Genomic DNA, 22,028 nt, shown 5'->3' on the forward strand with positions numbered 1-22,028 from the left:
GCCAGTGAGCTGAAACCAGTTAAACCTCCCATTGCCACATAAGGAACATCCTGTCCTACTGGTTTTCCCTGAGCCAGCCTTTCTTGCCTTGTCTCCACCACCGTGTCGTGGGCATAAGCCGGCTGGCCACAGGCACAAGTGAAGCAGCTGTGGAAGCCTGAACACTTGGAGCCTGAATTAAGACACAAAGCACAAAATGTAAGAACAAGCACTGGGCTGCCCACCCTGGGACACTGGTCTTCTCCAGAGACAGCTAAGGGTCTCTCATCTCCAGCCACTGCTGTCTTACAGATGCTCAAACAGTTAAGGAGGGAACACTGAAGGGGGTAAAAGGTTCAATGACCAACTGGGCCCAAAAGATATGCATTAAACATCGGAGTGACAGAAAACGCAGACCCTCTCTTCAGAAGCTATGTAAAAGCTGAGCACTGCAGTGAACTACTGTAAGCCGAGAACTCTGGAGGCTGAGACAGGAGGATCATAGCTCTCAGGCCAGGCTTGTATACAGAGCAAAACCCTGACTCTAAAAGAATAAATAAACTAACTAACTAACTAACTAAAGGCTGAGGAGATGGCTCAGTAGGTTGAAAGCACGTACTGTTCTTGCAGAAGACCTGAGCTCAGTTCTCAACACCCCTATGGTGGCTCACAACTATCTGTAACTCCAGTTTCAGGGGATCAGATGCCCTCTTCTGGCCTTTGCCAGGACCAGGGTCATGCACACAGACACGCGGGCATGCATAGATGTGATTATTTTTTTAAGCAGCCATATTGAAATAGACCAGAATATATAATGTAAAATCTTTACCTGCTCACACCACTTATACCTGTAGCTGAGAACCAAAGTCCCTGCCTTTCATACAACTAACTCCATGCTTGTCGGATGAACGCAGTTACTCTGCTACAGTCAGTAAACCGTTTCTCCAGACTGCTTGCAGTAAGAAATGCTTCAAACCTGTTCATGGATTGGGAACAGCTACATGTAGAATTTACTATCTGAGCACCCACGGTCAGAAAATCTGAAATGTTTGTCAGGTTGTTGAACATTTTTTTTAACTTATAAAATCCTTTAAAAAAAAAAAAAAAAAAAAAAAAAAAGTCTGTAAAGAATTCATTCAGGACTGGGAGGACAGCTCAGTGGGCTTGCCTAGCATTCATGAGATCTTGGGATCAATGCCCACCCAACATCAACCACCATAGCAAAAAAGGAACCAGATTAGTGAAACTCTCATTTAAAACATTTTTATTATTTTAATAGATTTGTTTATTTTTGTGTGTATGAATGTGCGCAATGTCTGTCCTATGAATGGTTGCAAGGTGTTATGTAGGTATGTAGGTAGAAGTAAACCCAGGTCCTCTATAAGAATAATAATTGTTCCTCACTGCTGAGCAGTCACGCAGGCCATTATTTAAACTTTTTATCGGCGCTGGAGAGACAGGTCCATGGGTAAGAGCACTTCTATAGAGAACCCAGCACCCACATGGCAGCTCACAACTGTCTATAACTCCAGTTCCAGGGTAACTGATACCCTCTTCTGGCCTCCACATGTACCAAGTACACATGTGGTACACAGACATAAACGTAGACAAAACACCCATAGGCATAAAATTAAATTAAAATAAAATTTAAAACCAACAGAAACAAGTCTTGAGCTGGACAGCTCAGGAAGTGGGGCAGGTGGGTCTCTGTGAGATCGAGGCCAGCCTGGCTTACAGAGTGAGTGCCAGGACAGCCAAGTTCACAAAGGAACCCTGTCTCCAAAACCCAAAAATGAAAAATAATAATCAGTTCATGTCTAGTAATTCCTTAAAATCTATGCCTATTACTTAAATTATTTAAATTCAGCGACACTGAACTTTAAACATTCCAAGAACCAAGTATTCACCCACTGAATCTTGCTTTGTAGCTAAATATTGACTTTGTAACTAAATAAACTATCGTAAAACCCATTAAGTATTTAATAAAGAACTCTGAACACCCTGCAAGTTCGTGTGAGAATGGAACTTACAGGCATTGCATGTGAAGCCAAGGGCAGCGCTGTGCTGATCAGCAAAGTGTTTGCACCTGCAGCGAATAGGCTGCGCACCGTTCAGAGGGACGTAGTGGTAAGCCTTGCACGGGCAACCGCTCACTCGGCAAGGCAGGTCAATGGGACGCTGCTGTGGAATCGTCTCAAAGTCAGTTTTGTGCTGTTTATACCTTTAAAGAATAGAAACACAAACACATTTGGATGTTGTCAAACATTACAAATTGGTGTCTATTGGATGCATACATGATTATTTTGATTCTGCTCTTGTTATTTATATTGATAAATATGGTAAATTTTATGGTAAAAGTAAGCCCCCACGTGGGCATTTCTATCAGCTTTGGTCAGCCGCCTTCACTTTTGCAGATTTTAATTTTGGGTTATTTAAAAAGTTTCACAACTGTATAAAGAAATACAAATCCTTTAAAAATCCTTGTCGTTGTAGTTCTTTAGTCTGGATGCATATCCTCGGTGGAAGAAAATGTTCCTTTTATGGGGACTGTGCTGGAAATCAAACCTCAGGCTTCATGTTTGTTTCAGTACTAAAATATAGCCAGCCACACAAAGCAGGTCTTTACAACAGGCTTCTCTAAAGGGGGTGTAGTGGTACACACAAGGTCTCAGCATTCAGAAAGTAGAGGCAGGAGTATCAGTTTGAGGCCAGCCTGGACTATTCAGCAAGACCCTGTCAACATGTTACGGTGTGAGGGAAGTGGCAAGTCAGTGGGTTTGCGCCAAACCTGATGACCTTATTTTGATACCTAAAACCTACATAGCAGAAAGAGTAAACCACTCCCTTAAGTTGTCCTGTGCACATCCACACTGCCTCCTGGCAGGCCTGTGAGATGTCTCTGGATAAAGGCATTTGCTGCCAAACCTAATGTCCTAAGTTTGATTCCCTGGGCCCCTGACCTCCATGCATGCACACACACGTAAGTAAGTAAATAATGAATGAACAGATAAATGAATGCAAGATTTTTACAAAGAACGGCCTTCATTTAAGTGCATCGTTTAAATTTATATTTATGCTTGGGTATATAAAACTGAAATGAGTTTAATATAATTTTAATGTAATTTACTTATTTCAGGAAACTCTTAAACTTCCATTCTTTAATCCTAGAGTTCACTTTGGAAAACACACTCATAAAAAATAATTCTACATATAGATTAGGGTTTGATGTAAAGTGGTGTTAGCAATAGTAAATGCACTAGCAGAATGGATAAGTCTATTACCAGAGAGTTGTCTTCGCATTTTTTTAGCAATGAAGCCCTCTCTTTAGATAAAACCTTCATAGAATTCTAATACTATATATAAGCTATTTAGAAGTGGAATCAGTTAAAGCCAAGGGAAAGACAGGAATTGGAATCCCTATTTGTGTGACCTGTCTTTTTGCCCAGCATGCTCCCGTGAACACCCCTGGACTAGCGGAACACAGAGCAATTATGAAACCTGCTTTGCAATTACAAATGGCCATGTGCACACACAGTTTTCTGTGAGTCCATTGTGAGAAGACAGCGCTATACTTTACACATGCACAGAATGTGCAGCAGAGTGAACAAGGCAAGGAGACCATTGCACAGGTAACGTGAAAAGTCCCAACTACCATTCTGTATGCTCACCATTTTTATACACAGAAAGACACACGTTGGGTAGGAATTTCATTGAGTGATGTCTTCACTGTAGTTGGGTTGAATCTTGAGGATCGTTTCCAGGCTTCACAAATTCCACACAGAAACTGACACTAATTGTCCACCAGCACAGATTATGAGACTACCACAAGTTTGCCCAACCCCTCCGGTTTTGACAGATGTGAGCAGGGAGCCATCACCCTCCGCTCCTCCCTGTTTTTAGTCAGGGTTTCTAGGTAAGTTGAGAGGCGATCTACACACATTACTCATCCTAGCAACTGCCTAACAACTTCTGGCAAACTGCAACTCTGTAAACAGCAACTAGACAAAGAGTCTCTCAGAAACAGCCTCAGAAGTCGCTGTTGAAACTGGGCGGTTCCCCTTCAATGGATTCCTTAGGCTGAAAAGTTAAACCGAGTCCCTAGAAATAGGTACAATGCTCAGTGGTTCTTTTGCCTTGTACTTTCTGCAAAGCAATTTGGTCATTTTGGTGTTTACAACTGTGAGGTAGGAAAACTGGAAGAAACGCACAGGCACAGCAATACAAACACACAGGGTGACTGGCCCCTCGGGCCTCTTTTCTAGGTAATGTTTTTGAACACAACAACTTGAAGTCAAAAGAGTTTGTTCAAGGTATGGGGCCAGGTATGGGGGTAGATGCCTCTGATTAAAGCACCTGATAGACCAGAGAATCATGCATGTGAGTCTAGATGGGGTTACACCCACATTCCAGGCCAGCCTGAGATAAATACCAGGACCCGCTCTCCAAGACATGAACAAACAGACAGCTGAAAAACACCAATCCAGTACTTCCCAAGGATGTAAAGGGTGATTCGTAACTCTGAGGAAAAGTGGGTCTACTGTGGATGAGTAGCCTGGCCAACATAGATCAGTGTGGCCACCAAGTGTCTACCTGTCTAATAATAGGACCAGCAGATGCTACTTTCCTTAAACAGCAAGACCCCTGGAAAAACATGGTCCTCTGTTACCAATGGCAACACAAGAGTTGCTCATGGTGACAGACTCTGTGATAAGTTTAACAGGGTGTGAACGTTTATTATCCCCAACATAGTGCTTGTGCACTGTGGAAATGACAACATCAAATGTTTCTTAAGTGTCGCACTGTTATTTATCAGAGGAAGACACATTTTTGCCACAGTTTTAATTTTCTGGCCATCAGAAAATACGATAAAGTGGGTTGGAGAGATGGCTCAGCAGTTAAGTGCACACACTGTTCTTGCAGAGTCTCCGTCCCTGTGCCTCTCTTAGGTGGCTCACAGCTATTTGTAAATCCAGCTCCAGGCAGATCTGATGCCTGAGGTTTCTGCAGTCATCTGAACACACCCACCCAGAGACACACACATATACACAAGTTTTTAAAAGAAAATGATGCAGTATCTTACCTATGTGTACAAAAACACAGTGTCTCTGGGCCAACAAGTTTGCAATCCATTCCTGTTGGTGACCGCCAACTCACGAACAATCTGTTCTGTAAACGCATGGGTAAAACTTTTTTCTTGTATTCTTCGTATTCCTCAGGAGTGAAAAGTTTCCCTCCATCATCCTCACCAACAATTCTACAACAACAAGTATTGCTTTTAATCCTTGAGTGTTTTCCAGACCGAGATTTAAATTATTTTTGTATATTTAATTATAAAGTGACTTTGACTTTCAACACAAATACACAGCCAAACTACAAACAGTAACAATAAAATGTTCGCTTCTGTTGGAGTTCAGTTTGTTTGAACAATGTCTTCAGCCAACAGCCAAAGCAGGAACACAATTCCCACGATCCCAAACACCCTTCCCTGAAGCAGGTCCTACCCTCGATCCAGGGACCTCCATCTATACCTGGAAAGAATGAACACACTTATGTCTGAAGACAGACAAGCACAGAGAGGAATCTAGACAAGCAGGCCTCCCTAAGTTCCCTTGTCCGCTGCCATTGAGACATACTGTTGCTGCTCTGTCCTATTGCTCTGTCTGCCAACCTTTAAACCAACCTAAGCACCAGGGAACAGGATTTCGTGTAAGTGTATTTTTCTTCACTCCAATGCCACATAAAGCTAGAGTCTGTGAGCCTCTCCTAGTCAATCTTCCTTTTAATTTGGATTCTTCAGCCATGGACCCAGAAATGTCTGAGGAAAGAAACCTTCTCTCCACACTCTTCCTACATAAAGGATTGTAGGTTACAGTTTTAAAATATGACTTTACTGTTTGTGGTGGTTTGACTGAGAAATGTCCCTCATAGGTTCTTGTATCTGAACATTTTGTCCGCGTTTGGTGGCACTGTTTGGTGAGGTTTATGGAACCTTTAGGAGGTACAGCCTTGCTGGAGGAAGTCCATTTCTAAAGGCCAGCTTTGAGAGACTATAGCTTCTCCACTTCCTGCTCTGTGTGCACACAATATATATCAGCCAGTTTCCGACTCCTGCCACCCAGCAGGCCAGGCCAGGCCACACCACCCCAGCTGGAACAGACTCTACCCATCTGGAACCCCAATCCAAAAATAAATCCTTAAATTCCTTTTGACTATGGTGTTTTTATCACAGCTACAGAAAAGTAACCATATACTTACTAAGGATTGCCAGTAGAGAATTGTCACATACTAATCTCAATTTCTTCTTTCATTCTAAAACATGCATTCATTCTTCTCATTGAAAGCTAGAGCCTAAACCAGATGTAGTGGCTGGAATGCACACGGAACTTTCTAGTCTCTTTTGCTACTTGTGCCCATCACTGCATCCAGTCCTTCCTCTCCCAGTAATGCTTGCCCTTCCTTGTTCTCTCCTTCCCTTAAGTACAATAGTTTTCTTAAATGCACGTATTCTGAGATAAAGTTTCATTATAGCTATCTGAAGAACACCAGCAGATACAGGAAGAGTGTAGGATAGATGCAAATCTTTTAAGTTAGAAAGTGTTAGCATCTAAATTCCAACCCAAAACAACTCAAGCTTCATTGTACGTCCACTGTCTCCGGGGCATATTGTTCACTGGCTGAACTGAGTTACTGAGTCCGTGTAAGTCTGACATCCCGCTTTTCTAGTAAGCCCCAGGCACCCCATCTTTTGACACTATGAGGAGAAAGACTGTAAACTCCTTCCCAGACGCCTCGCATCAAAGGCACGTCAAAAATTAAAGAAAAGTGGAAACACGTTTTGTTCAGCATTTTTTCTGTGTTTGTTTGCAGAACCCAGGGCCTCCCACTTGCCAGGCAATGGCTCTGCCTCTGAGCTACAGCCTAGTACTTAGTTTTTTAGCAGGTTCTCACCATGTGGTTTAGACTGATCGTGAACTCACTACCCTCCTAAATATTTCCTCAAGGCTGAAATTACAGGCCTGGCCCGGGACAATAGGTAAGTTTGTTTCTGATAGGGATCATTTTGGGAAACCTTCCCCATATATCCCTTTTATATCCAGAAGCCCGAGTCCTCATGTTTCTTAAATCTTGTTGTCTGTAAAGGACTCAATAATCTCTTAAAGGGACATGTTCCATAATATTTATGCTTGCAAAAATAATTTGCCATGAGCCTATCCCTACGATTTTCTGGACAAGAGACATGTGAAAGTCCAAGAAAAAGCCAGAAAGCAAAACTAAGGAAGCCAGCCATACTTTGGGTAAGGGAGTAAGTATGTGGTGAACCTGCCAAGAAGACTGCGCTGGCTAGTTTTATGTCAACTTGGCACAAGCTAGAGTCATATAGAAATAGAAAATCTAACTGAGAAAATGACCCCCATCCCCCACCCCCCAAGACACTAGACAGGCCTGTGGGCAAGCCTGTGGTTGGACCTGATTGATGTGGGCGGGCCCAGCTCACTGTGGGCAAGCCTGTGGTTGGACCTGATTGATGTGGGAGGGCCCAGCTCACTGTGGGCAAGCCTGTGGTTGGACCTGATTGATGTGGGAGGGCCCAGCTCACTGTGGACAAGCCTGTGGTTGGACCTCTGACTGAAGTGGGAGGGTCCAGCTTACTGTGAGCCGTGCCACTCCTGGGCAGTGTCTACCAAGCAGGCTGAGCAAGCCTTGAGCAGCAAAGCAATGAGCAGCGCCCTCCAGGGGCACTACATTAGCCCCTGACCTGACCTCTCTGGATCATGGACTACAAGCTACCTCAAGTTGCTTTTGATCATAGAGTTTGAATAGAGCAACAGAAACCTAAGACAGACCGATCAAGCTGTTCCATCTCACATTTCCTGTTCAGAATCTTCAGAAAATTCTAAACATTACCCAAAAACTACACTAGTGGGGCAGTATGCTGGGAAACCCAACGGCCTAAACAACCCCCGAATGACTTGGGGGAAGAAGCTCTATACATCTGGCCTTTCCTCTGTGCACACACACCCTCCAAGTGATCTGTAACCCCTATGCTCCCAGTTTCCCAACTGTCAAAAAGAAACCCTTCCTAGACGATGGGAACTTGGAGGCAGATGTGTAAGCCTTTGCGCATCCTCAAGCCAAAGGAGCAAGCAGCTGTGTCCCCTGCTTCCGGAGAGAAGTCTCGGAAACTAAGTCCTAAAACAATCGCCCTGGGTTTGGGAGTGCATTCGGCAGTTCACGCCCTATCCATCACTGAACTAATTTACAAACTGACGTCTACTAACTTTTATAGGCCCAATATGTAATTCTTCAATTGTCACTAGGAGAAATCCAAAAAAGGATCCATTATAAAAGTAGTTAATCATCCCTTTTGGCAAGGGAGCCTCTCAAGTGGTCTCAGAAGAGATTCATTATAGAGTAGAACTGTGTGTCAGCAAATTTAATTAGAGAAGATGAAATGTGGAATTAATCCAGGCCTCCTGAACAGCCAAGGAACGGACTCCCGGAGCGCTAGTGCGTTCTCCTGCCGGGTCCCAGTTCGTCCCACCGTGCTCCGCTGACGAGAGACCCCGCGGTGACCCGGAGCCCGCCCTGCCGAGCAGAGTTAAGGCCTCACCTCCGGTACTCCAGGTACTCGTCTACCGCCTCCGCGCCGCCGGGAGGCAACGTCAGCCGCTCCATGGCCGCGGGAAGCGAAAGGAGCCCTGGCCTCGAGCTCTGAGTCGGCCCTGCAGCTGCCAGGCAGGATCCGCCTGACCTGCGCGAGCACGAGCCTTGCCGCCAGAAACTGCCGGGCCCCGCCCCTTGGCTCCGCCCCTTGGCTCCGCCCTCGTTCTGGGCCCCGCCCCAGTTTCACCCACTTAGTTCCGCCCTTAGTCCCGTAGCTCCTTCCCAATCAACCTCGCCCTCTCCCCTGGGCTCTGCCCTACTTAGCTCCGCCCTCACCCCATGCGAACCTTACCTCTCCCCCTAGCGCCAGCTCCTCCCTTGTGCCGTGCCCCCTAGCCAAGCCCCACTTTGCCCTGCCCCTCTGCTGCTCCAGACCAAACCTCTCCACCAACCCTTGTGTTTGCTTGCCTAACTCACAATCTACCTGGCGATCCTCTTCGGGACTTGGAGCCTAACTTAGCTTGAGCATCGCCATCCTAACTCTACCTGAGCCCTACAAACTGGCTTCTCCTGCATAGCCCAAGGCCGCAAAACAGACACTGTTTGCCTACTTCAAACATCTTGCTTGTCACTGCTTCATTTCCAGAGTCTCTTTAGAGAGACAAGTGCAATGCCAGGATACAAAACAGGGCTTGCTTTGTATACTTCTTTCCATTTAATCTTGAAATAAATTGGCCACTTGGAGTGGTAGCTGAAAGCACTTGTTGTGCAATCATAAGTACCAGAGTCCAGATCCCAGCACCCACATAGCACACCAGGCATCTCAGACTTTTAATACCCCAGTTTCAAGGTAAATAGAGTCAGAAAAATCAATGAGGCTGGCTGGCTTTCCAGCCTGGACAAGAAAATTCCAACCCTTGGTTCAGGGAGAGACTACTTGAAAGAACTAGAAGGAGCGTGATAGAGGAAGACTCCCAGCACCCACCTCTTGGCGCCCCTAGCCTCAGAGCTTGCTTACACAGGTACGCACCCATTTACAGGTACACACTTTGAATCGGTCAGGACATCTCTGAGGTGTGGGGAGGAGTGTCAACGTCCATGTTTTCAGTACCAGGGTTAGAGCTGAGAACTGACCATAGAAGCTCAGGAAGACAGCATGAGTTTAGCGTGCTGAGACCCTGGGTTCAAGTGTCAACGCCACTGAAAAATAATAAAATATAAGCCGAGCAGTCCTGGGGACTGTTGTAAGACCCCGAGGAGTCTTAGCTCAGGAGTGCGACCCACAGAACACAATTAGACGACAGACCGCTGTAATAACAAGAGGTTTATTCCAGACGTATGGGGTTGCTCATCCTCGCAGGGAGAGTCAACCCGGAACTCAAAAAGCACACATCTTTTATTCTTTACAGCGGACAGACTTCAGCAGCAGGGTAGCCGGCTTACTCTCATTGGTGGATCTTAGGACAAAGGGTCAGGCATTGGCCAGCCCCGCTCAAGGGGCTGTTCTTGGCTTAGTCATTTCCTCAGAGACCTGCACTTGGCCTTGGGGAAGGGACCAGCTTGGAAAATCCTCAATGGGGGAGGAACTGGAGAAGGAACTGGGTGGTCAGGCAGGGTCAGGTTGACTCCTGGTGGTTTTTCTCAGAATTTATCACGGGGGAGGGGGAGTAGAGGGTCCTTTTTTCTAAAGCAGTCATTCTTGTTTTGTCTTAACTCAGCTTAGTCAGCATAGCCTGACCTGTCTATTAAAACTTTATTTTTACGTTTTCAAAAACTTCGAGGGGTTTAGGCTGATGATGATGCATATTTGGACTTTTCTATGAGACCTTGTGGCTGTCAACCAGTAAATTCTGTCTTTGCCTACTTTCTCAAGAATGGGGTGTTTTGGAAAAGTCTCAGAGCCCCTAAAAACTTTATTTTTTACATCAGTATCTGTGCTTAATACAGGTAACAAGAAAAATGTTCTCCAAAAGTAAATAAATAACAAATTAAGGAAGAATAAGCAGAAACAATTCAGCCTAAGTTCTTGCCATCCGGCTTGGAACACAGAGCCTTTGAGTTGCTGGGTAAGCTCTGTACCACCAAACTATACCAAACTTAGGCTTCAGGCTAAGTCTACTTCAACATTTAAAAAGATTCTACATGCATTTTATATTAAAATGGAATTATCATCCATTAATATTTAGCTGTAAGCTGTTCTGGCAAGCTGAAAGGGGGTAAGAAATCCACCCTACTCTGGAGAAAAGAATCCTCAAACATTGAAGGTCTCTATGTACCAGATTTAGCATCCTTTGTTAATCTTCTTCTTGCTTAACAGATAATTGGATTTTTTACAGATTCACGGTTCACAGCTGTTCAAATGCAGCAGGTCAGATGTGACTGTTTCCCAACAGTGTGTCTCCACTTCAGGGCTCTGCCACCTGAGCCCTGTCCCCAGCCTGGACAGGATGGTGGAGATTTGAGAGGTCTCACTGACTTTGTGATCTCTGCTGATTTAGAACTCACTGTACTGTTTTGAGAGGTCTCACTGACTATGATCTCTGCTGATTTAGAACTCACTGTACTGTTTTGAGAGGTCTCACTGACTTTGTGATCTCTGCTGATTTAGAACTCACTGTACTGTTTTGAGAGGTCTCACTGACTATGATCTCTGCTGATTTAGAACTCAGTGCAGTCGAGTCTGTTCTCACACGTGGACTCCTCCTCCCTCTGCTTCCCACGTGCTGGGACTGGGGATGTTCTTCGTGTTAAACTTCTTTAAGTTGCTATTGTTACTAGTCCTTCGTTCAAAACCCTTTTTAAATTGTTTTTAATTGGCATACAAAGTGTTGGGTCTCCATCAAGCTTTTTCATACATCAGTAGTTTCCACTAACTCTCCCCTGCCCCTGACCTCATCCCTACCGGAACCTTTAACTCCCAGTATCACCCTCTCTGTCAAATCGTATGTGTTCTACTATTCCCTCCCCACACTGAGGCCTCTTTCCCTCCCCTCTTATGGGACCTTTCCAGCTTACTGACCTCTACAAACACTCCATTTTAGGTACATAAATATAAAGTTTGAAACTCAGATCCACATTGAGAAAGAACATGTGGCATTGGTCTTTCTGGGCCTGGGTCCCCTCACTTAGTACATTTTACTGTTCATTTACCTGCACGTTTCATTTTTTCTTTCCAGCTGAATAAGATCCCACTGTGTATACAAACCACGTTTTCATTATCCATGCAGCAGTTGGTGGGCATCTACTCTGATCCTATTTCCTAGTTACTTTGAATAAAAACACAGTAAATATGGGTGTGCAAGTAAGTAAATAAGATATGGAATACTTAGGATATTTGCCCAGAAATGGTAGAGCTGGGGCATACAGTTTCTAGTTTCAGCTTTTTGAGAAACCTCCACACTATCATCCATTATTCATGCATCAGGCTACACTCTCACCAACAGTGGAGAAGGCTTCCTCTCTCCCCATGTCCTTGCCAGTACTTAAATTTGGTTTTCTTGGTGAATAGCTGTTCTGAATGGGTGGAGTGAAATCTCAAAGCTGTTTTAATTTTCATTTTCCTGGCGGCTAAGAAGGTGGAGCACGTGTCACAGTAGCTATTGGCCATCTGTATTTCTTGAGAACTCTCTCTAGTCTTTTGATTTGGTTGTGTGTTCTCTTGATGTTTAGTTTATTGAGTTCTTTGTATACTCTATATATTAATCCTCTGTTGAATGTATAGTTTGAAAAAAAACTTTCCCCAATATATATGCATTCTCTTAATTTTATTGACAATGTCCTCTATTCTTGCTCTTAATTTTATTAATATTTGGCCTCCCTGGGCAATCAGAGTCCTGCATTTTGAATGTACTCCCTGACTTCTCATCTATGCATTTCAGACTTTGAGATATTGATTTTGAGGCTCTTTGAGAATCCGTTTGAAATTGTTTTATGTAGGGTGAAAAATAAGGATTCAGTTTCATTCTTTTGCATGTAGACATCCAGCTTCCTAAACACTATTTGCTGGAGAGACTGACTTTTCTCTAATGTCTATATTTTTACATCCTTGTCCAAAAGCAGGTAGCTCTTAATTGCCTTGTTTCTGGGATCTCTGTTTTATCCCATTGATCTACATGCCTGTTTTGTGCCAGTAGCATGTTGCCTTTATTACTGTGGCTCTGTAGTATGACATGAAATCAGGCATAGGGATTCTTCCACCAGTACTCTCTTTGCTCAAAATTTCTTGGCAATCTAGGGTACTTGAAGTGGAAACTTAAGGGTTCTTTGGAGAGTCAGTTGTGTTGGATGGTGTTTTGCTCAGGGAAACATGTGAAGGAGTGTTTTCCTGAAATGGGCACAGGTGAAAGACTAAGGCGGACTCATGAAGAAATGTTTCACTGAATCAGACACAGGAAAAAGGGTGCTCTGCTAAAGCAACCATATGAAAGAACACCTGATGAAAAATTCTTTGCTAACGACACACGTGTATTGATCCACCTTGCATTTCGTAGTTGAGCTGCATTTGTTGGGAGTCTGAGGACTTGGGCTGATTGGATGCACATGCTGAAGCAAGATCCATGGTAAGACTCCGCAGAGTGACAGAGCGTGGCGTGCTGGTACAGCTGTGCAGCACTTGTGGATCTTGAGTATTCGATGATCTTCACTTCTCTAAAAGAGGCACAGCCAAAAACTTCTGGTGTCCCTCAGGGTCCCTCCTGCTGACCCAAGCCTAGGGTGAGGCCTGGCTGTCTCTGCTAGGTCATACCACGGCTGTTGCTAACCTGACCCTACTGAACCAGACTGCTGGTGTATCAGTGAAGTGTTTGCAAGTGGATCAAGCTGTGAACTCAACTGCCAATTATACCTAAGGAATAACACCCAAAGTGCACTAAACACACACACAGACACACACAATCACATACACAAGTTCATATATGTATATATGTGGCTGTATGCATATATAATAAAAGTGCTTTCTACATAACTAATATATATTAGATGTTAGATATTTTATATATTATACATTATATAGTACATAGTATATATTATATATATTGAGGCAGGTCCCATCTTATTAAGTACTTTTGACTACGTTGTCATAACTAAGCCATTCATCCAGCTTAGAAGCTGTCTTCAGGTTTTACTGCTGTGAAGAGACACCATGACCACAGCAACTCTTATAAAGGGAAACATTTATTATTTATTTATTTTATATATAAGTACACTGTGGCTGTCTTCAGATACACCAGAAGAGGGCACCAGATCTCATTACAGATGGTTTGTGAGCCACCATGTGGTTGCTGGGATTTGAACTCAGGACCTCTGGATGAGTAGTCAGTGTTCTTAATCACTGAGCCATCTCTCCAGCCCAAAGGAAAACATTTAATCAAGGCTGGCTTACAGTTCAGAGGTTTAGTCCATTGTTATCATGGTGGGAAGTATGTTGGCACACAGACAGACATGGTGCCAGAGAAGAAGCTGAGAGTTCTACATTTTGACCCAAAAGCAGCACCAAGTTTGAGCATCTAAGACCTCAAAGCCCACCACCCTAATGAGACGGTTCCTCCAACAAGACCACAGCTCTTAATAGTACCACTCCCTATGAGCTATGGAAGCCATTTTTATTCTACTACATTTTATTCATACTACAGACCATCAGAAGCCTACCAGGTATGCGTGCATTTTTTTTCTTTCATTTCTTCTGGTTCATTCAGCTTTTTTGAGCGTGCATTCTCACAGCAGTTTCTTTTATTTCTTTATTTATTTTATGCATATGAGCATACTGTCATTGTCCTCAGACACATCAGAAGAGGGCATTAGATCCTATTACAGATGATTGTGAGCCACCATGTGGCTGCTGTGAATTGAACTCAGGACCTCTGGAAGAGTAGTCAGTGCTCTTAACCACTGAGCCATCTCTCCAGCCCACATGCATTGTTATAGAGAATATTTAAGATCCAAAATAATTCCATATCAAATACATAGGCAATTCTAGGATCCGGTTCACAGGTTAGGGGAAGAGTATCCACAAAGCTCTCTCTAGTCATGCCTGTTTGCTGATGCTGGTCTTAAATTTTGTGAGTACCTAGCACTGCAGCTAAATTAACAAAGACAAATAGCAGGGAAAGCCAGGCCCTATGAGCTTGTAGAAAATTGGCAAGGGAGTGTCTGGAAAGACAAAAAGGATTTAATGAATCCAGAGGGAAATAATTGAACAGGCTCAGCACGGTTACGCACTCTCTGGGAAGGTGCTGGTCAGTGACTCTTATGCAGAAAGATAAATACACAAGCCAGAAAACTCTCTGTCACTTTATACAAAACTAACACTTCCTAATCACAGTCCTGCACTTAGGTGTAGCCTACCAGACAAGATCCAACTGCAGTTCTTTTTTAAAACATAGCTACGTTGTTTCAAGAGGTAGGATGCACAGAGCTGTAAAAGTTGCCTATGAGAGTAATTGTTAGATGGTCTGTCCATTTAATCCTCAGACAATGTTGAGATAAAAGGACATAGACATTAGAATGCTCTCTCTCTCTCTCTCTCTCTCTCTCTCTCTCTCTCTCTCTCTCTCTCTCTCTCTGCAAATTAATGGAGAAATCCAACTGGCAGTGGATTAAGCATAAATTTTGGCAAAGGTGTTTCTTTGTTTTGTTTTGTTTTTTCTTACTACTCTGCAAAAGTGGAGGGTAGCTGCTGGAGTTCAGGGAGTTTCGACATAGTCAATGGTTCCAGAAGTCACACCCAAATTCAAGAAAGAGAATAGGAGGGTCACCAACATTAGCTGTCCTTTGGTCGGGTCTGAGTTTCCCAGAAACCTCCCTGGAGAAGGTTTACAGTGTTTCTCACCAGAATGGTTTCACGTGGCCTCCTATAGACACAAAGAAGGCTGAGCCAACAAGCTGAAGTTTCCAGAAGATGCTCGAAAATGTGTTAGTTTAAAAATCAAACAACAGGTCCAACCCAGAGGGTCTGTCATGGCTCACCCCTGAACCGCGCGCATATACACAGCAACCGGCCTCCCCACACAGGCGTCTCAATTCATAGACCATGGAGGAAGCAGCCTCTAAGCCTCAGTCAGTTCCTGCATCCCGCTCAGCCTAGTAATGTTCTCGGGCACCCGTTCCCTCCTGCGTCCCCTCTTCCTGCTTTTCAGTGCTGGCGATTCTCAAGTGTCTTCAGCAGCAATCACTAAGCCACACCCCCGGCCCAGGATGTTTCTTAACCACAGTCAATGCTCTGCATCCTGGATTCCGGGTACTGCGAAGGTACTAGTCTAGGGCACAGAGTCCTAATCAATGTGTGGGTCTGAACAGGCCCGGAAGCACTCTAGTTCCCCCGCCAGGGACTCAAGCCCCAGCACCCCTTGCCTGAGTCTCTGTTTAAATAAGAAAATACAGAATGTGTGCCGCGTGATAAACAAACTAGAAGCTTATGGGAAAGTTTCACTCACTCTCGGGTCATTGCAGATTTCAGTGTCCTCATGCATGCTTTCAAAACCCATCACTCTTGACCAGGTAGACTGGTGCACACCTTTAATCCCAGCATGTGGAAGGCAAAGGCAGGACAATCTCTGTGAATTCAAGACTATAAGTTATAGTATTCTTTAGTCATAATTATTTACATATTAATATACTAAATATATTCACATAATATAATTCTTTTTCCTCCACCCTGAACTCTCCCTCCCTCTGAACTCTGGGCAAGTATTTATATATATTCTATATATTAATGTTAATTATTACATATTGTTCATGTATTTATTTAGTTATAACAACCGTTTCTATATTACTATATTAAACACATAGTGATATGACATAAATATTTTTTCCTTAACCCTGAGTACTCCTCCCCTCTGAACTCTGGGTGAGTATCCTGTCTTCCTAAGCACCCTTCCTCATTGCCCTACTGAACAGCTCTGGACACTACTGGAGCCTTTAGCTCACACATTAGGTGTACTGTCATCCTCCTTCCTGTAGGTGGCAAACTTCTTGAAAGAATTCTTCTGTCTCCCGATCTGTACACTGAGGATGGAAAGGGGACAAACTGGGCCACAGCAAAGCATCCGTCTGCCCACTGTTGGCTGTCACTGTAGCTGTATCAGACAGCTACTGGGAAAGTTTGTTTCCACAGTCTTGGGCACCTGCCAGTGTTGGCATGCAACATGTAGCTATAAAAATGTAATACGTTAGTATAAGTTGATATTTTTAAAAAGCCCTACTGGGAGTGAACTTTAAATCTCTAAAACTAGGCCTTAAATATAGTGGTAGCCCTGACTCATCAATGCTATCTGCTGACATTTGGCAATCCAAATTGTCACAGACACCCATGCCATCATCATTTTGAAGGAACTGTGTTCAAGACTGCCTGAAATTAACACAGGAAGGTGAATACATTCGGAGAAGAAAAGGTTCTTGCTTTTAACTTCCTTCCTTCAGACATGTAGATATCTTATGATATAAATTAAGACCAAAAGCTAAAAGTAACTATTTTCTCTGGTCCATTCCCTTACTTCATAAAATGGAGGAAAAATGGGAAGATAGAAAAGTGTTACAGGGTAGGGCTCTGGGAAGAAAGCTCTTTTAATAAAGTTCTTGGGGATCTGAGTTCAACCCGAGGTACCCAATATAAAAGGCAGGGCACTGTGGAGTGTGCCCTGTAATCCCAACAGGAGGCAGATTCAGGAGGACCTAACACTTACTGGTCATTTTAGCCTCACCAGTGAGCTCAGGCCAAAGACAGACAAAGTTTGAGACAGGGAGTGGGGTAGGAAGTAGTTCAAGCCTTTAATCCCACTCCAGAGAGGAAAAGGCAGGAGTGTCTCTGATTTCAAGGCCAGCCCTAACTACATAGTAAGACCCTGTAAAACAAAGAAAGAAAGAAAAAGAAAATTCATCTGGGACCAGGGGGATAGCTCAGCAGTTAGGAGCTCATGAAGCTCTTGCAGAAGACCCAAGTTTGGTTTCCAGCACCCAACGCACAGCAGCTCCTGACTACCTGTAACTTCAGCTCCACAGGATCAGCACTCTTTCTGACCTCAAAGGACATTCCACTGGCGAGGCTGCAAGAGGGAAGGACAGCTGTGAGGAGACAGGGAGATGGGTGGGACTGGAACGAACGTGAAACTCACAAAGAATCAATAAAAAGCTTTTAAAATTAAAGGGGGGGGGACATTGTACTAATATGCCCAAACCCACTCTGACATATAAACATATGCATATAACTAAAATAAAAATTAAATCTTTTTTAAAAATTAAATAATCTGGGCATGGTAACACAGGTCTTTACATGGTAACAGGTCTTTACATGGTAACACGTCTTCCACTGTTAGGAAGGCAGAGGTTGTCAGGTCTCTGTGGGGTTTAGGCCCAGCCTGGTCTATATAGTGAATTCCAGGTTAACCAGTAAAACAGGGTGCTTCAGCTGCACAAACATAAGGACCGCAGTTCAAAACCCCAGAACACATGTAAAAAGCCTGTGTGGCTGCCAGCGCTGAAGTCCAGCTCTGTGAAGGAGCAGAGGCAGGGCAGTCAGTGAAGCTTGTTAGTCATCTGCCTGGACAGTGACAAAGCAGGACACCGGGTCCTCTTGTGGCCTCCACACGCCAGTGTTCCTGAGCACTCGCACATACAGATCAAAACATATCTCAGCAGTCATGTATATGCACACACATACACTGAAGGAAAAAAATAGCAAACAGGGCGGGTGGCTATTAAAGAATGACACCCAAAGTTGACCCTCTGTCCCTGCACACAAGCCTGTGCACTCTCAGGCGTGACACACACACATGCATACACCTAAAACAAGTTGAGGGCACATGGGGCAGGAAAAGAACCCCTTGTCTCATCGCAGGGACACGACCCAAGTCTCTGGGGTTTGGCGTTAAAAGTTCCAACGCAACCCACAAGAGACTGATAAGTCCACAGACACCATTCTTGTTTACTAAAAGTATCACAAACAAGATTATGAAGATGAACTACACATGCAACCAAGATTCCTCTTCAGGTGTAAACCTGCCAGTACTTTTATAATCGCCTTGTAGTTTCATCTGTTTAAAAGCACATTTCACACTGAGGAAATGAGGAAAGGAACACCTTTTTCTCCCTGGATCTTGGCTGTAGACTGCATCCTTGAAACAATGTAATTCTGTATCACTTACAGCTCTGAGGCTGTAGCACTTGGATATGTCTCCTGACACCCTGAAGTGCCTCTGCCCTGCTGTTTTCTTCTGACCTCTGTCCCTGACGTTCTTTCTTGCAATCCCACGTCCTGATCCTAGATGCACCTTCACAGAGGTGGGTCCCAAGCCACAACCCTAGCTGCACACACACACAGACTGGAGGCTCTGCAGCTCTCCGCTGAGTCCTTAGGCTCCACAGGTGCCTAGCCATCAACCTTCCCAGATTCCCACCATCTTCAAAGATTAGTTCATAGCAGATCAAGTTCTGTTATAATTATCAGCATCACAAAAGTTCCAGTGCCTTTAACTGTTGATCAATCTTCTCCGGACCTGCTTTTTTTTAACTCCTTACTTCTCTAAAACCTATCTTGGTACTTATACAAATACAACAACATTGAAAAATGTCATTTATTTTACTTCAATTTCTTTTAAAGGAACAGTCTACCCATATCATATCAGAATGCATTGTTTTCTTGCATAACATATTTTATGATCATAAGTAAATTTTCTTGTACTCTAGAAAGTACTTTTTATATGTTTAGGGGAACTAAATAGTCAGCATTGAACTTGAAATCATTATTTCTTCATCCTAAAAATATCAACATATACCCGTTTTGAATCCAGGACTATCATCTCCCATTGACTGTCCTGAATGCTCAGATGATAAGACGATGAATTACCCTGACCTTAATGTGAAGCAGAAATTCCTGGTTTAACAACTCAGTTCTGTCATGTGATGTTTTCCTAAAAGCTAACTTGTGAGAGGACGTGTGCCGTTTAGAAAGACTATAAATAGAAACCCACAAACACTGAGAGGAAGCTCTTGCATTGATACAAGATGCAATGCTTTGCTGGTCTTCAATAGTCTTCACTTCATAGAGAGAAATGTGCAAAAAAACTCATTGAAGTATTCTGGCTGACTCTAGCTGTCCCCTCCCCACCCCCCACCCCCAGACTAGTGCTGAGTCAGCAGAACCTTGCTGTTTCTGCTGGATCATGCTGCCACTACTGATTAGTGTTTGGTGTTTGCTATTGTACTGAACTGCTGGTAGCCTAACAATGAAGAGCAAAATTGTCCTAAGGAGCTACTTCTAAACAAGTTCACAACACCCTTTTCCTATTTACCTTTTCCCACCCCTACCTCTGGTTGGTAGTTTAGAAGGGAGGTTAAAGTGTTTAAGAACTCTAAATAAAGTAGGTTTAGAAAAATCTGAGCCTACAAATGAATGTGTGTATGTGCTGGAGATTTGATCTTCTGCATGGCAATGTCCAAATAGTAGGACCATTAAGACATGGGTTCAATCCCTATAAGGACAGGGACAACTGAGTCATTGGATTACTGCCCTCAAAAGAGACTGATGAAGTTCTCTTGGGAGCCAGTGAGCAAGAGTTTGTTCTATAAAAATGCAGGCCCAATACATCCTTGTTACAGCTTGTTGTCTTGTCATCTGAACTCTTCCTGTCACGTATGCCCCTACCCTGATACCCTGTGTCATGACGGGGGACAAGTGAAGGGAGCCTTCACCACAGATAGCAGGTATCAACAAACAGTGGACAACACTCTTGCATTGGTTCACCTTGCAACTAACTCTTTGCTGATCATCATTGGCCTTCATTGACGTTGGTCTTTGCTGAAGGTGCTCTTCAACTGTTTGGCCTTGTTTTCTTCACTGATCATCATTTGTTATGACTTCATAGAAAGAAATGTACCAAAAAACAAAACAAAACAAAACCTTCTGGTAATCCGGCTGCTTCTTGCTGCTTCTATCAATTTGGGCCAATTGGTGGAGCCTTGAGTCTTCTGGTCAAGCCGCTGCTACTGGTTCATGTTTAGTGTTTTGATAGTAGATTAGATGGTTGATGATGAAGATTGCAACCGTCCCAAAGAACTATTTCTTAACAGGTTCACAATCCCCATTTCCAATTAACTTTTCTTTTCCCTTACCTCTGGTGTGCTAGAAGAGAGGTTGAAGTGTTAAAGAACCTTAGTTAAAGTAGATTTTGAAAAATCTAGAGGGCTGGAGAAATAACCTCTGGTCTTTAACCCTCTTTTACCGTTCTGGGGCAAAAAGCTTTTGGTTCTGACAATTAAGCCTGCTGATAGCTCTCTCTGGGGTCAGAAGCTGATGGCTTCTGGCAATTCATTCTCTTTTGCTCTCCTGAGGCCATATGCTGATGGCTTATTGCAATTGAGCCTGCTGATAGCATCAGGGGATTAAGAAAATAAATTTAGTTACTTGGGTTCTTTACTCTTTATCTCAGAGGCTTCTTAGTGGCCAGGTGAGCATCAGAGTTCATTAACTCTTTCTGAACAAGAGAGAAAGGAAAGGGAAGAAAGAAAGTCAGGTGCACACACACAAAGACATACTCATACACATACACGCAGACACACACAGGCACACACACTGGAGAAGGCAGAAGAGAGCTACACCCGACCTTTATTTTTGCTTTCAGTTTTTTATAGCTTTTTAGACAAAGAGTTCTCTATGTAAAAAAGTTACCTCATAGATAAAATATTACATAAAAGGGAATTACAGAAGGATGTTGATAGTAAGTTCAAAGCAGTGTTTCATTCCATAATCTCATTATAACTTCAAAGCAACAGTTTCACATGGCCTTGTTTTATCATATTGCACACCATGGCTTCATCCTTGGACTTGACCTAAAATAAATGTTTTTCCTTGATCAGATATCTGTCCCAAGCCTATTTCTCTTCGTAGTGAAACTTGTTAAAGCTCATTGTATTTCTTATTATGTATCCTTTACTTACTATTCTGTGAGGAGGGAGCACATTCTATTCTTGATTCTCACTTCTTTCTGGAAAAACAACTAAAACCATCTCCTTAAACTTTTTTCCTAAAATTATTTGAATCAAATTAGGAATTCTATAAAGTCAGTAATTCATCTAAACAGCATTAATTAATGAACATTGATCTTCAGATTGATCCAAAGGAAATTTGCCCAGTGGGGTGGGCTGATGCCCAGGAATCATTAGGATATGTACTAGTGACAAAAAAGGCATCTCATCAGTGAGAAACAATCCTAGGATGAGGTCTCTGGAGTCACGCCTCTTAGAGTGAACCTATCACAGCCATGTAAAATGGTGGGTCATCTCCAGAAAACTCACTTGTTTGCCATAGTCTTTTCTAATGGCTGAACCAGAAGGATCATGACTACATATATATGCATATATATATATATATATATATATATAATTTTCTATATATATATTTTCTATAATGTATATATATACTACACATGTATATAGGATATTTATGTACACCACAT

At 43.3% G+C, this 22,028-nt stretch overlaps 1 protein-coding gene across 1 annotated transcript in view; it reads right to left on the reverse strand.

Annotated features, from left to right (window-relative positions):
• FAM221A (family with sequence similarity 221 member A) overlaps window positions 1-8,655 on the reverse strand; it is a gene marked incomplete at its 5' end in the record, with an annotated part of 20,887 nt that extends 12,232 nt beyond the window's left edge. Inside the window, 4 exons of the mRNA XM_080932377.1 lie at window positions 3-172; window positions 2,010-2,200; window positions 5,060-5,233; window positions 8,591-8,655. Coding sequence (XP_080788503.1) covers window positions 3-172; window positions 2,010-2,200; window positions 5,060-5,233; window positions 8,591-8,655 — 600 coding nt within the window. The remainder of the gene's footprint in view (window positions 1-2; window positions 173-2,009; window positions 2,201-5,059; window positions 5,234-8,590) is intronic.
• Window positions 8,656-22,028: the final 13,373 nt, after the last annotated feature.

The sequence above is a fragment of the Micromys minutus genome (genome assembly GCF_963924665.1).
Source record: "Micromys minutus genome assembly, chromosome: 18".
NCBI lineage: Eukaryota > Metazoa > Chordata > Mammalia > Rodentia > Muridae > Micromys > Micromys minutus.